Genomic DNA, 16,219 nt, shown 5'->3' on the forward strand with positions numbered 1-16,219 from the left:
TTTTTAGCGTCTATTTTTAATGATTTTAATAAATAAATTTTATCGTATATTTTCTAAAATGTTTTGTCGGTGATGATATGATGTAATATCTTTTCTTTTACAAAAAATATTGATATAGGACACGAACCTCCATTAATGATTTAAACTTGATAGTTTAATTATGTAATAAATTGAGCAAGACAATACTTATACACAATCAAACTTAGATAACGATCACAACCCTTATAGGCTAAGGCATTCACACAAAAGTTGGATTCATGATATGAATGAAACACGCTAACTTTACAATCCATATCCAACATGAATCCAACTACTATGGGTTAGTTCAATTAGAAAAGATATCTATTGCCCATAGTAAAAGAGAGTCTAGTCAGTACAAGTGTCAGTATACAACTGAAATGCCTCAGAGGCATTGATACCACTTTTCATGTAAGACTGACCTACTGTCTACATCCCCCCAAGAACTCAACCCAGTCTTCTACTCTAATTCCATCATGACACAGGCTCGTGACTATATTATGAACATACAAAATGTAGGACATAGTCAATGATCATTGTACAACAATACTCAACTCGTACTACAACTATAGTACATTTATAACATCACATCCATCAACAACATAATGAAATCATATACTTATCCCATATTATGATTCGTATGTTCCTACTTTATAAAAATTATATTGACATATTTATAAGATATTAACTTACATTTTGTAATATGTGAAATCTCAAGTTTTCGGGGTTGGATAGCTCAGTTGATTTGAGGTAATTGATAATAAGTTGAAGGTCTTGGATTTTAAACCAGGATGAAAAAGTAAATATTAATCTAACAATTAATTACTAACATTTGTCATTAAAAAAACAAAAAAAACTTTTAACCTTATCTATATAGTAGCTACTATACAATTAATCACTTTAGTTTTTTTTTTTTTTTTTTAACAAAGCAAAATGGAGTATATTAACAATAATAAGCATCCCTTCTAACACAATATGTACTAGAGAGAAATAACAAAGTCTTACAAATGGTAAGCAAGTGAGCAGCGCCGTTCCTACAAATCTGGAGGCTCGGTTCTGTAAGTGAAAAGAGACCCGTAATAAAATAAGATTGTATTTTTTTAAACGAACAATGTTCAATTTAAATTTTTTAAAAGATAAATACAAGGTGACATATATATGCGATACACCAAAATGTGAAAATCACTACCGTATACATGAGGAACCTCAAACCACCCTCCCAGAAAAACACCCACCTAACACAAAAAGCAAGAGGACTCAATTCTAATAGGCTAAAACAAGAAAACAAAAGAGGAAAAGGAAATCAAATCAGAGAAGAAGAAAAGGAAAGTCTGACGGAGTGATGGTGAAGGAAAGCGTGGTATCAGAGATAAAGAGAATAAGGATTTTTTTTAATGGGGTAGTACTTAGTAGTACTACTGGGCTATAACTTTTTTTTAGACCCATGCCTTGGGGAGGCCCGGTTGCATTGAGCTCCTTGCACACCTCAAGGTCCGCCCCTGCAAGTGAGCCAAAAAGATATATATATATATATATAAAAAAAAGAAAAAGGGAAAAAGGAAAAAAGAGTTGTTAGCCAATGGTCAAACAAAATAAGGAGTTAAGCCACCAACCATGATAACCAAAAACTAAATTAAAGTATTTTGCCCTCAGTCGTAAATAGGATAGAAGCTTGACTTTATCCAATAAAAGATTAATAAAGTCTTTCTTTTGACTAAAGATTTTATTATTTCGTTCTTTTCATATTACTCAAATACAAGAAAACCAACATAATAGATCATTGAGCGTTTGAACAGACTGTTAAATAGTCAAACTGAATAAAATTGTCCAAAATACTTAAAGGATCAACCCAAGAGAAACCAATCCAATGACGAACATGTTACTAAATGTTGTTGAACACACATATGTGTGCTAGGGTTTCCCATGGCAAACACACCTATGTATGCTTCGACCTGCTTAGAATCGTCTCAAACTTCTTCTAAACCCTCCTTCGTATATATAAAGCGCAATAGTGAACATTTGCCCAAGCCCTTAATTAACAATGTCCACGACGTCCCTCTTTCACAACTCCCCCATCACTACTTAAAGTGATTCAATGTGTCGATCAAAATTTCAAGGAGGAATACAAAGTCGACATTCATGGATGAAAAAAGCATCTTTACGGGCACATCGTTCTCTCCAAAGGCGATAAACACCTACATTTTCATCTTTGTGCGTGTAACATTGCTAAGTTCTTCTTCTTCAAAAAAAAAAAAACATTGCTAAGTTATGGAATCCCATTGAGGCGTGACAATGAATATCTTATGAGCATGTGATCAAGTGGAACTTAACTTAGAACCTCAATCATAGTGTTCTAATTAAGATTGTCACATTGGTCTATGGACTTCAACCCAATTAGTACCCAAAACCAAACTCATGTTCAATGTTGGATACCCAAATGGCAATCACAAATATTCCAAAGCTAGATTGAGAATCCAAATGGTAGTAATGTTCTAAAGCTAATAGGATCAACAAAAGACTGTATGAACCATTAATTTTCAAAGATTGAGCAGAAAAAGGTTGAGCAAGGTGTAATTATATAATTCGAAAGATGAATCAAAATGTCAAAATGAAAATATCAAAATGGAATCGTTTTCGTTGTTTCCAAAGATGAATCAAATCTTGTTGTAATAAAAGTAAAAATTAAAAAAGAAAAACACTCAATTATAGATTAAGGGGAGGGATATATTGACTCCAAGAGTAAGTGTTTAAAGTTACTCCTAATATTAACCATTGATCTTGTTATTAATTAGTGGTTATGATTAATTACTAATTATTCCTCTAATGAGACTTTCACACACTATCTGAAAACTATCATGAAACCTTTTGAAAGATGAAGGCGAAAGTGAATATTTTGCATTCAATCATCACGAGTCATCCATTTTGATAAATGATCATGAAATTGAAAACACAATTTTCTCAATTGAATGGTGAGAAGTCTATTTAGGTATTGAATTGAAAGTATACTTTTTATTTTATTGAATTGGGTATTTGCCATTTCACCAACATAGGGTAGGTACTCTTGCCATGAACGAATAAAGCTGCTTATACACCTTCAACTTCTAAGAATTGGCTAATTAGAGGAATCATGTAATTCCATGATTCATGATTTCATTCAACAACGTTTATGCATATTAAAATTCTATTAGGTTTTGGATTATCTCTGAATAGAAAACAAAGATGATGCAATTGATATCATATTCTTCAATCCGATTCAATAAAAAAATGGTTTTTTCTGAGATAATATATATTGATGAAGGCAAGCGACATTGAGGTAACCATTTATTTTAGATCCTCATGGGATGTATACGAAGGAGTAGAAAAAGGCTTATGATAGGGATTGATAGTAATTAATTGCAACCATTGATTAATATTGAAATTAAGGGCTAAGATTTGGAGTAACTTTAAGCACTTACTCTTGGAGTCAATATATCCCTCCCCTATAGGTTAAATGTGTCGAAGTCAGATACTTTAACAATTTAATCTATATTTGATTGCTTCTCTTAACTTAAATCAAATATATTACTTTATATAAATAGTTACTAGTTCAATCGATGTGGGATTTTTAACTTTTGAAATACTAGAAGATAAACACTAAAAACACAAAACATTGGCTGATTTTTGAGATATTAGCTTCTTTCTTCATGGTTCACATTCACCACGTGTTTTTTTTTTAATTATGTTTGATCTCCTTATTTTCAACACAATTTTAATCTTATTTTTGATATTATGACTCTAATTGTATTGTAGGTTGAGCAGAGTGCTATTATTGGATTTATAGGTTGAGAAGAGAATTATTAGGGCATTTTCTCACCACGTACGCAACAGCAAAAGGATAGCAACCAAGGTTCTATCTAGTCGTCTCATGTACTCAAAAGATGAATATACACAAATCCAAAAAACTTTGGATAATTAAGATGCTTCATTGGATTTCCAGGTGACTTGGTAACAATGACCCTAGACTTTACCTTCACCGTGGAATTGGAAAATACTGTCAAAAAAGACCGTGCTTCTATTTTGCTTGACTTTACAAGAATACAATATGGGGATATATACATCTCAGTAATAGCTAATTTGGTAATACAAATAGGGTAATGCTATCCAGTGCCCCCGGGGCACTGGTTAAGGAACAATAAAATCAATGGGTCCCACTTAATTTACTTCAATTAAAATTAAAAATTGGTCAACTTAATTAAAGTAGTAATGAATGAATTGAATACTAATTAAATGACAACATTAATATACAGGCTCCTCATTACCGTTGCCCTTTTAACCTTCCTTCTCCTTTTTTCTTCTGAATTTCGTAAGTAAATTCTATATGTCCACTTTTCAACAAATTTCCATTTTACACTTTTCCTATGAAATCCTACGACACCGCTTTCTGCAGGTACCAACTTTCTTTTTATTTTTTTTATTTTTTATGCTCATTTATATATATGAAATCCTACGGTATACATTTGTATATATAATATAAAAAACTTCTTTGCTTTTCCGTTTCAAACTTTAGGTACTATTCAAGGTTTTTTTTTTTTTTTTTACCTTCTTGTTTTAATATGTTATATGTTATAGTGTTTATATCTTGTCTTTATGTTATTGGTTTATATGTTTTTGTTTTTATTTGTAGATGATAAATAACATAATGGATAGTATTAGTGCTACAAAGACAAACAATAAAATAAGTTTTGATTTGAATGAATATCCAATAGAAGATATTTTTATAGATAATGGTTCTTCAGAAATAATTAGTGAGCAACTTGATCATAATTTAGTGGAGAATGTTGAGAAAGAAAACTCCATTTTAAGTCTGAATAATGCAACAAATGAAGAAGTCGATAAAGACGGAACTGAGACAAATTGTGTTCCATTTGTTGGTCAAATTTTTCTTAGTGAAGAAGAAGCCTATGTCTTTTATAAGAGATATGCTTATCAACAAGGGTTCTCAATTAAAAAAGGTAGATTCGTAAAAAAGAATGGGGTTATTTGCAGACGTGATATTTTTTGTCATCGTGAAGGTAAAGCATCCTTGAAAATAATGGAACCATCAAAAGAGCAGAGAAATAGACAATCCTCAAAGTGTGAATGCAAAGCTCATTTACGAATCAAATTACAAAAATCTCATGATATGTTTCCAACTGAGTGGCGAGTCACATCGTTTATTGTCGAACACAACCATGGTTTGCTAACCCAAACAGAGGTGCGTTTTTTACCGGCTTATCGAATTATCTTAGAAGATGACCGTGAACGCATTTTCTTATTAAAAGAAGGTGGGCTTTCGGTTAGACAAATAATGCGGGTTATAGAACTAGAGAAAAATGTGAAGCATGGTTATCTTCCATATACTGAAAAGGACATTCGCAATCTTTATGTGAAAGCTAATAAAAAAATTGAAGGAAGTGATGTCATGGATCTTTTGAAGTATTGTGAGGGTGCAAAAAAAACTTCCTCTAAATTTCAATATGCTTATACACTTGATGAAGAAAGAAGGTTAGAGCATATTTTTTGGTCCTCGGCTTCTTGTTTTGATTGGTACCAAAAATACGGTGATGTTGTTGTGTTTGATACTACATACAAGGTTAATTCTTATGAAATGCCATTTGGGATTTTTGTGGGTATGAATAATCATGGAAAGACTGTACTTTTTGGATGTGCACTCTTACGAAACGAAACGGTGTATGCATTTCGTTGGCTAATGAAGGTAACTATTTCTCAAATATCTTTTTTATTAAACAAATATTTGATTATATTTGATTATATGTCGTCTTTAATTAACATAGAAAATCTAAATGCTTTTAAATTCTCTATAGACTTTTATATCTTTGATGAAGAAGCCACCAACGACTATACTAACCGATCAAGATCCATGGATGAAAGAAGCAATCTCAAAAGAGTTTCCATCGACAAAACATAGTTTCTGCATATGGCACATAACTTTCAAGTTTAGTTCTTGGTTTAATGCTCTACTTCGAGACAAATATGCTAAATGGTGTTCTGAATTTTATGAGTTGTATAAGTTAGAGACATGTGAAGAATTTGAGCATCAATGGCCAGAAGTTGTTGCTAAGTATAACTTGCAGTCAAATAAACATGTGAAAGGATTGTATGAAATCAGAAATTATTGGGCACTCGCGTATCTTCGTGATCATTTCTTTGGTGGAATGACAACCACAGGAAGATCGGAGAGTATTAATGCTTTCATTAAAAGATTCATCAATTCTCACACAAGTTTAACTGACTTTGCAAAGCAGGTATGTTGTATTGATCATTATATTAGAACTCGTTAGTTTGGAAGGTATGATGCATTAATGTTTATTCCCAAAACTCCATATTAATTCATTTATATTAATTTTAGGTTGATGTAGCAATTGATGATATTAAGCAAAAAGAAGACCACGATATAATGTTAGAGAAGTGCAAAGGATCAAATATGAAGTTGATGTCACCTTTACAAGAGCAAGCTCAATGTGTTCTCACTCGTTTTTCTTTTCAAAAGTTTCAAGAGGAGTTTGCGAGGTCCTCACAATATTCAATTGATCATGAAAATGGTAATGTGTTTGTCGTGCGGTTTTATAAAGATATTAATAGTAGGAAACATGTAGTGTTTTGGGATGGTAAGGTAGCTACATGTAGTTGCAAGCTCTTTGAATTTTGGGGGATATTATGTCGTCATATTCTTAGTATTTTTCTTCATAAAGATTGTCATGAAATCCCTTCTAACTACTTGCCTTCACGGTGGTTGCTTCAAGCATCATACGATGATAATGATGTGGAGTCTCAAGTTAATGTTGTTGGTGAGGAGCAAGTACTAGATTGTAACAATGAACCTCAACCACAACATGTTGTTCATTGTCCTCCAAAATCCAAACCTAAAGGTCGTCCCAAACGACGACGACTTAAAGGTGGAAAAGAGCTATCACATAATATGAACACTTGTGGATTATGCAGAGGTTTAGGACATAACATTGCCACATGCCCACTTAAGGAAAAGAAAAAGGCAAACAAAAAAAAGAAAATTTGTGACGATTCAAATTTAAATCCAATTCTCCTTCCAAAAGTTTAGGTACACATTTATTATTCATTTTATTTATTAAATTCTCTATATTTCTAATTTTTGTATAATTATGTTTATTTGTTACTAATTAAAATTAATTTATTTGGTTATATTGTATGTTCTTTTAATAGGAATATGCATACCATCTGGAGTGGAATTTCTACAAGTTTTGAAAAGGAGGTTGACTATACAAAGCATGAAATCCTATTTTGTTTTGAAGAGGATTTAATTACACATTTGAAAATTTTGTATTTGATATTTTAATTGGATATGTTTTATCTTTGAATATTTTAATTTGATATGTTTTATCTTTGGATTTGTTAATTTATTTTCAATTTATTTGGATATGTTACTAATTATATGCATAGGCTTTCAAAAAATGATTAAAAAAAAAAAATCACGTAAAACAAATTTCCTTGAGTAAAATTGCTGGAAATTTTTTTAATAAAAATGAAGGCATTAATACAATGGGAGTGGGACAAGAAATTTGACCCATTAAATATAACTGTTTCTTATTTTAATTAAGTTGATTTATTTCCTATTTTAATTGAGGTAAATCATGTAAGATCTATTCATTTATGTCTATTTAATGTTCCTTATCCAGTGCCCCGGGGGCACTGGTTAGCAGCACCCATACAAATATCCTACAATAAAGCTACCATAAAACAGAAATCTCCTATAATAAAGCCATAATAAAGCTGAAATCTCCTATAATTAATGTATCCACAAAAAGGTATCCTTGTAATTTCTCTTAACATGTTCTTTGGACAACTTTCTATGTTAATCTTCTTTTGACAATGCGGCAAAAAATAGTTAAAATAATCGAAAGATACATATGAGTTGTCTTAAAAACAAAGACAAAAAATATTTAATCGACTATTGTTTGAAGAAATTTTTTAAATAGACTAAAAATGAAATATAATATATTTATAGTGTTTAAAATCTTTTTAATTCTTTTTATATAGATTTTTCATAAATAAAACCTCTATAATTACCACTTCAACATAATTCTTTGTTATCAACTAATTATAACATATCAACTCACTTAACCCATTTAATTTGGATTGGCCTGGTGGTAATAGCTTGGGGATTTGGGAGTGTACTCCTTCTTAAAGTCTGAGGTTCGATTCTCTCCGGTGTCAATTTGAGTGGGCTAATTTAACTTCTTCAAAAAAAACATATCAACTCACTTATAAAAAAAGACTTATATCAACCATCTTTATATATCTAAATGTTAATTGGACAACTTCCTATGTTAATCTTAGTTCGACAACACGGCAAAAAATAATTAAAAAAAAATCGAAATATATATAAGTTATCTTAAAAACAAAGACAAAAATTACACACCTTGTGCGGGGTAATTCACCTTGGTTTATATCATATCTCATTTTAGCTTGTTAAAAAAAAAAAAAAACAAAGACAAAAAATATTTAATAGACAATCGTTTGAATAATTTTTTTAAAGAGATTAACAACTTATTTAATTCTTGTTAAAAAACTTATTTAAATTCTGTCTATATAGATTTTTTCATTAAAAAAACTCTATAATTACCACTTCAACGTAATTCTTTTTTATCAACTAATAATAATATATGAACTCACTTATAAAAAAGACTTATATCAACGCCTATACCACGATGCCAACGGTCCACAGAACAAAACTCAAATTTATGAAACAAGTGAAAGATATTTGGAGAATGTAATTTGTTTTGATACACCAATAAAAATAAATGAGATTGTCTACTATTCATCTATACTATAAATAAAGGAATACATAGTTTTTGATGAAGTCGGTTCATAATATACCTAAACTACCCTCAAACAGTTTTATTTTTTATTTTATTCTTAATTTATTAATTATGATCCGGTTGCTATAATTATGTCTTTATATATATAATTTCCAAATTTATACATAAGCAGTTATGCATATTCTAAAAAAAAGTAAAAAAAATAAATATCTTATCTATACTTTATATATAAAGTAAACTATCCTTTTCAACACTTTTGGGCTAAATTTTTCTTTTCAAAAATACCCTCAATTTTCAATACAAATAACACATGTAACAATTAGATAAGAATAAATTTAAATATTAAAACAAATGTAACAAACATGATATGAATATATATATATATATATATATATATATATATATATATATATATTTTCCTTTATTATTTAAAAAGTGTAACAAACTGCTAGATGAGTATATTTATACTTACTTTTTCATCATTCCAATTATACCCTTAAACAATCTTTTCTATAATAAAATTGTTGTTGGTGTCATTAAAAAAAGAATTTAGATTATATTTTTTGTTATATTATTGGCGTCAATAAAATAAGATAATCATGATTAGTTTTGTTTGTTATAACTTGAAAGCAGCAAACATTTATATTTAGTTTGGTTTGTTATAACTTGAAAACAACAAACATTTATATATACTTTTAATCTTAATCAAAATTTTATAAAAAAACATCGTTCATAATTTTCAAACTTTAACATAATAAAAAGAGCGAAAAGACACGTGAAGTGTCCGTCTTTTCGCTAGTTCAAAAAAGAGGAACAATTTTTACACTATAAAGGAAGATATATGCTAAATCTTTATAACGAGATGGAATAATATTGATATACCATTAAACACAACACAACAAAAATTATTTATGTATTTGTTGCTTTTGAATTAGAAATGCTCACATAGCCACAAAAATCATAAACACTAACCTATTTCATTCATAAACATTAATCTTTCATACAACAAAATCCAAAGCATGTTCCATACATAAGAGTTCAAAACGAACTTAAAAAATGACAATATGCACTATGCCATAATAAATAATGTAGAATAGGGCACGGATAACACTAATTCCTAACATTGCCCGTTTTGTGTTTGAAACTAATCTATCTGCATTGTGGATTACTTCCTTGTTTTGTTTAACAATCACTTCAATTATGCTCAACCAACCGATCAAGACGAAGACAGCAGCGTTCCACGAAACAAAAGTCACTTCTATCACCGATGTTGCACTTGCTAGCAGCAGTATATATAAGACTGGATATACGCTTCTGTTAACCGGGTGGTCTGTTACAACTGCAAGTAGGGCAAGTTGAAACATAAAAGCATAACCAATGAGAAGGACTGAGATGATTGTGTTATGTATTGCCATTGCTTCAGCAGCATCGATTGATGATATCTTTAGTGCCATGAAGAGAAAATGTAGCAAGCATAAACATATTGAATACTTTGCTACTTCCTTTAACCTTTGTTTGTCCATATCTGTGTACCTATACATATTTAGTTCATGAGATTAGACTACATAAATATATATTATTGATTTATGAGTTTTATTTGAATTGAAAGAAATTAAAAGTCAAACAAATTAGTACATATTAAAGGGATTGAGGTACCTGTATATAGGGTTAATTTCATCAGAGGATCCTGGTTCTTCCATCGCAATCTCAATGACGTGATCTGCCATGTTTTTTTTACTATCAAAATAACAATGAAATACGTTATTATATAATATATATATATACCCTTTATTTTTTTGAAGGAATATATATATACCCTTTATGAATTGCAAAAAATTAATTTATTAAAGAGATGAAGTACTTTGGAGATTTTTTTAGGTACATACCTTGGATTAATTTGATGAGTGGATTTGGGTTCTTCTTCACTCAAAATTACTAGAGCGCTTCTTTCGTTTTTGACAGAAAAAAGAATATAGGTTGTTTTTGACGCATCGATGAATATATATAGGTTAAAGTCTTAAATAACTGCGTGCCCTAGCTGTTACCTGTTTTCCGGATTTTATTTTGAAATTTTAATGATATCGCAGCCACTCAAATTCTTAATATGTGTGCATTACATCCAACGGCTCTTAAACTTCCATGTCACCAATCCTAGTGAAATCAATTCCAACTAAACAACCAAGTACTTAACTTCTTCATAAAGAAACAACCAAGTACTACCAATGGTTTTCTTTACTTCGTCTTGCAGTGTCGCGAGCAATTGAGTATCCAGCCATCAACTAAGGACCATGACAACACCCTCAAATTCACTCGATCTCCTATGTTTTTTGGTCGGTTTCGATTACCGTTGGACTCAGTTCATCCGACAGAACTCGACAGATGACACTCATTAAAACCAAAAAAGATGTACTCCTAAAACGCAAGCACTCGAAAAAAAGTCCATCTATATGCTTGTGGTACCTTTGGGTCAGGTGATTTCGATCGATCCATGAAGTTTGTGCATCATCTCAATCTAGAATTTGACGAGACAACAAATATGATAACTACTCCTAAGAATAACTTAATTTGAAACTTATCTTATCTTGTATATTAAAATTCTTTAACTTGAATTGTTCAAAAAAATTCTTTAACTTGAAAATGAACGTGGTGTCAAAATTGAATATACCTTTCTCTTTCTTCTCTTCTTTTCAAACTCTAGCTGTGAGTCTTTTCTTGTTTTTGTCTACCAAAGAAGAGTGATTAATTAAATGTCAATTTCCTTCTATCCTAATCGAATAAGTGATTTCCACGTATTTTCATTTTTCTTTCGTTTGTTTTGTAATTTCGTTGTCTCTGCACGACTATGTTTGTTTTGATTTTCCGTCTTTGTGTGGTGTGTTTTTATTTTATGTCTTAGTGCGGTGTTTATCTTATTCAGGTTGAAAGATTAACTTTGAGCAAGTGTAGATCCGATCAATGATTTTGACGTTGTTAACGAGGCAGATCCGGAGACTTGAGTATTCTGGAGACTTAAACATAGTCACATTTGTAAGCATAGATACTTTGTCGTTTTATGCTATTAACATAGATGTTGTAAGTTTGTTCGCATATTTATCCTTTTTGTTTTTAATGACTTTGGATTTGTATTGTATCGATGTACTCTATCAATTTGAATGAATAAATATCGTTTATTTTTGTCAAAATAAAACTTGAAAATGAGTTGAAGTAGATATCATCATGATAACTAAGTAAATAATTGACTTGCCCTATAAAATATAATTTAAATTAACAAAATGAACTCTAAGAAAATAAAATATAAAAAATAAAATAATAATATGTATGATTTTGTCACAAGGGTAGTTGTTTAATTTAAATAATAAAAAATTAGAAACCGATTAAATTAAATTAATTAAAAATAGTCTTTATAAACTTTTTTTTTTTGGTCCAGTAGCCTAGTGGCTAGAGCTCACACAATTAATATGAAGAAGTGGGATGTCCGGGGTTCGAACTCCGACCCCTGCAGAAATTATACAATGTCCCTACCAACTGAGCTAAACTCACGGGACAGTCTCTATAAACTTATCTCAATTGATATGGACATTGCAAATTATACACAGGAGTCGGGGTTCAAATGCTAGACACTCCATTTATTCATCTTAAATAAGTGAATTCATAACCACTCGGTTACATGACAAAAAATTGTTTTTTTTTTTAAGGAAATAATTTTGGTTGGATAAATATTTTAATTTATAACATAAGTATTTGAAATATATTTTAATTTATCATATGTCCCTTAATTAACATAAGCCACACGCACCCTCACCTTCGAAATATATGTAATATCCATTTTATAGGGCCTGGGTATATTTTTTGTGTTTCATTTTGGGGCATGGTCCTACCTTAGATGTGTACTTCTTGTTTCCTTTTAATGTCATTTTCGTTTTCTGTACTTCCTCGACTGATCAGTGATTGTCATCCTTTAAAATTTGAGATCTTATTTTATTGGTCATGCTAGCTATAACCTCATGCTCTTATAGGCTATAAATTAGAATCTTGTCTTTGTGTTATGTTATCTTTAGTTTTATGTGTCATTAGACCTACCCTTCTATAAATATATTTTGAAAGAAAAAGAATTTGATGCATGAGGATGAAATAATAGGTTTTTTATACCTATATATTAATAGAATCTAATAAAATAGGTTTTCTTAATCATTAACTTATATTACTTTATTTATAATTTTAACCTAACTTACTCAATTATCTAAATTTTATAACATCCATGTCTTTATATAAATGGGTTGGATACCCACAAAAAATACCGATGATAAATAGTATAAAAGACCGCACTATAAATACTTATATACAAATGATTATCTATAAAATTAAGCGGGTTGGGATACAGCCGAAGACCGACGACTAGTTAATTTAATATAAATATATCGAAGTTTTGAACATTTTCATTCAAGTTGACTCGTCCCGTGTAACATGCTAAGAAAATGAGATGTTCCTACCTCTTTAGACTATTTTAAATTAATTTTGGATTCACTTCAAGTGGAAATATATTATTTTTGTATTTTTCTAGTCCCTGCCGACCTTAGAACTGATGTCATCTTGAAGGATTTTAAGTTCTTTTTTCTTGTTTTTGTTGGGTTAACCCCTTTATTTCAAACAAAAAAAAATTAAAAGATATATTGTTTCTTAAACTGAAATCTTAGATGTGTATCTATATCTATAGATGAGGGAATATTAAGTTTTGGCGTGTCTCTTCTCTTTCAATTTTACACTTCATTCAAATTCTTTTATGTACAATTTTATTATTCTTTTACTTAATCAAATAATTGAGTTTAATTCTAGTTTAGAAGTTACAATTTGAATCTCCTTCAAAAAAGAATGTTACAATTTGTATCAAATAAAATTTGATCTAATCCTAATTTCAATTTCAAATCAAACTAAATTCAATCATTAAGTCAATTTTTCAAATGAAAATCTAAACTAATTATAATTCAAATTTATTTCTGTGAAAGCCAACTATATTCCTCATTCAAGAAAACGTTGGTATATTAATGAATAAACTATCAATTTAGCCGCTAAACTATCACCCATCATTAATTTAGTCTATAACCTATTAAAAAGATAAATGAACTTTTTTAATGGAAATGATAAATAGTTTTTAAAGTATATAAAATTGGTTGATTTTTTCTTTCGTATTAAGATGTTAGAGAATAAATTGAAATATATTTTACATGTATTTTAACGACTAAATTGACAAATTTCTGAAATGCTTATTATACTTTTTTTTTAAAGAAGGAATACTTAGTGTACATGTTAACAATTATTTTAGTACACGAATATAAGATATATGTCATCGTAGTCTTTGAATGTATTGAAATTACAAACATATAATAATGTCTCCTCTTAGTTAGTTTTTTTTTTTTTTTTTTTAAACTCGATACCTGTACTAAAGACCAACTAGTCTAGAGGTTCAATTTCACCGTCCAGTAAAGGGCCATTTAAAGTTAGAGAAAGACACCACATAGACTTTTAGTATAAGATCTTGTTTTGTAACTTTGTTTGTCATTTTAGTCCTAAAAGTAGAAGACCGTGTTTTGTAACTTTGTTCCTCATTTTAGTCCTAAAAGATGTGTTTTTGTTTGTCAATTCAATCCAAAAAATTACAAACAAAGAGACACTTGATAACATCTTTGCAACTTTGATACATTAAGAGATTACAATGACAATTCTTTTCAAAGTTTGATTTTAACATTTTCTCAACAATTTTTTTTAGGGATACCCAACAAAGCTTGTAAGACCTAATTTACCGACAATATCAATATTATTGGATTGGACATATTCATCCAAATTCGAACAAGATCCGTCGATATCCATATTACTAAGATGTATTAAACACATTCATTGAAATTCAAACACGACACTTAACAATTGTATATGTCAATTTCAAATGGTTTGTCTAGGACTAAAATGTTTACCAAATAAGAGATTATAATGACAATTATTCCCAAAGTTCGATTTTAATGTTTAGCCAACGGAGTTTTTTCTTTCTCGGAGGGATACCCATCAAAGTTTGCAAGACCTAATTTACCGAAAATATCAGTATCATTAGATTGGACACATTCATCCGAATTCGAACAATATTTGACGATATCCATATTATTATATCATACATATTCATCTAAAATTCGAACGAGATCTCGCAGTTGTGCATGAGTTTCAGGTGTTTATGTTAGTTGACGACACTAATATTACTAGAATAGACACATTTATCTGAACTCAAACACAACACCTGACAGTTGTATATCCACATTTTAGATGGTTCGTTTATGACCAAGATGTTTACCTAACCAAACAAAAATACTAAGAGATTATAATAACAATTCTTCCCAAAGTTCGATTTTAGAACAATTTTTTTGAGCAATACCCAACAAAGTTTGTAAGACCTAACTTGACGACAATATCAATATTATTAGATTGAACACATTCATCCGAATTCAAGTTCAAGTTCTATATGTGAATTTCATACGGTTCATCTAGGACAAAGATGTTTACCCAACCAAACAAAAACACTAAGAGATTATAATGTCGATTCTTTCCAAAGTTCGATTTTAATGTTTACCCAACAATTTTTTTTTTTATGGATACCCAACAAAGTTTGTAAGACCTAATATACCGACAATATCAGTATTATTAGATTGGACACATTCATCCGTATTCGAACACAAGATCTAACATTATCCATATTACTGGATTATACATATTCATCTAAAATTCGATCAAGATCTCACATTTGTCAATGAGTTTCATATATTTACTTTAATTGACGACACAAATATTATTAGATTAAACACGTTCATCTGAGTTCAAACATGAGACCCGACCATTGTATATGTAAATTTTAAATGTTTTGTATATGATCAAGATGTCTACCCAATAAGAGATTATAATGATAATTCATCCCAAAGTTTGATTTTAATGTTTACCCAACATGTTTTTTAGGGATACTCAATAAAGTTTATAAGACCCAACTTACCGACAACATAAGTATTATAAGATTGGACGCATTCATCCGAATTTGAAACAAGATCCAACAATATCAATATTAATAAACTATACACTTTATTCTTCAAAAAAATAAACTATACACTTTCATCTAAAATTCAAACGAGATCTCGCAACAGTGCATAAGCTTCACGTGTTTACCTTGACCGACGACACTAATATTACTAGATTAGACATATTCATCTGAGTTCAAACACGACACGCGACAGTTGTACATGTGAATTTCAGACAATGGATTTATCAAAAATGTTTACCCAACAAAACAAAAACATAAGCTAAGGTAAAGGCTAAGGTTCTTGTTCCTTTTCATACAC

At 29.9% G+C, this 16,219-nt stretch overlaps 1 protein-coding gene across 1 annotated transcript; it reads left to right on the plus strand.

Moving 5' to 3' along the window:
* Positions 1 to 4,008: 4,008 nt before the first annotated feature.
* On the plus strand, positions 4,009 to 7,114 carry LOC112420875 (protein FAR1-RELATED SEQUENCE 11-like). Its single transcript, XM_024780637.2, has 4 exons — positions 4,009 to 4,134; positions 4,682 to 5,752; positions 5,862 to 6,302; positions 6,407 to 7,114. The coding sequence occupies exons 1-4, from the start codon at positions 4,009 to 4,011 to the stop codon at positions 7,112 to 7,114; spliced, it is 2,346 nt and encodes a 781-aa protein (XP_024636405.2).
* Positions 7,115 to 16,219: the final 9,105 nt, after the last annotated feature.

This window comes from Medicago truncatula, chromosome 6, assembly GCF_003473485.1.
Source record: "Medicago truncatula cultivar Jemalong A17 chromosome 6, MtrunA17r5.0-ANR, whole genome shotgun sequence".
NCBI classification, from domain to species: domain Eukaryota; kingdom Viridiplantae; phylum Streptophyta; class Magnoliopsida; order Fabales; family Fabaceae; genus Medicago; species Medicago truncatula.

What these genes read in the sequence shown, in the direction of transcription:
- LOC112420875 (XM_024780637.2), top strand. Translation starts at nt 4,009, where the DNA reads ATGACCCTAGACTTTACCTTCACCGTGGAATTGGAAAATACTGTCAAA. An exon ending in CATTTCGTTGGCTAATGAAG is followed by an intron (nt 5,753 to 5,861) that starts GTAACTATTTCT and finishes AATTCTCTATAG; the next exon opens with ACTTTTATATCTTTGATGAA. An exon ending in TAACTGACTTTGCAAAGCAG is followed by an intron (nt 6,303 to 6,406) that starts GTATGTTGTATT and finishes TATTAATTTTAG; the next exon opens with GTTGATGTAGCAATTGATGA.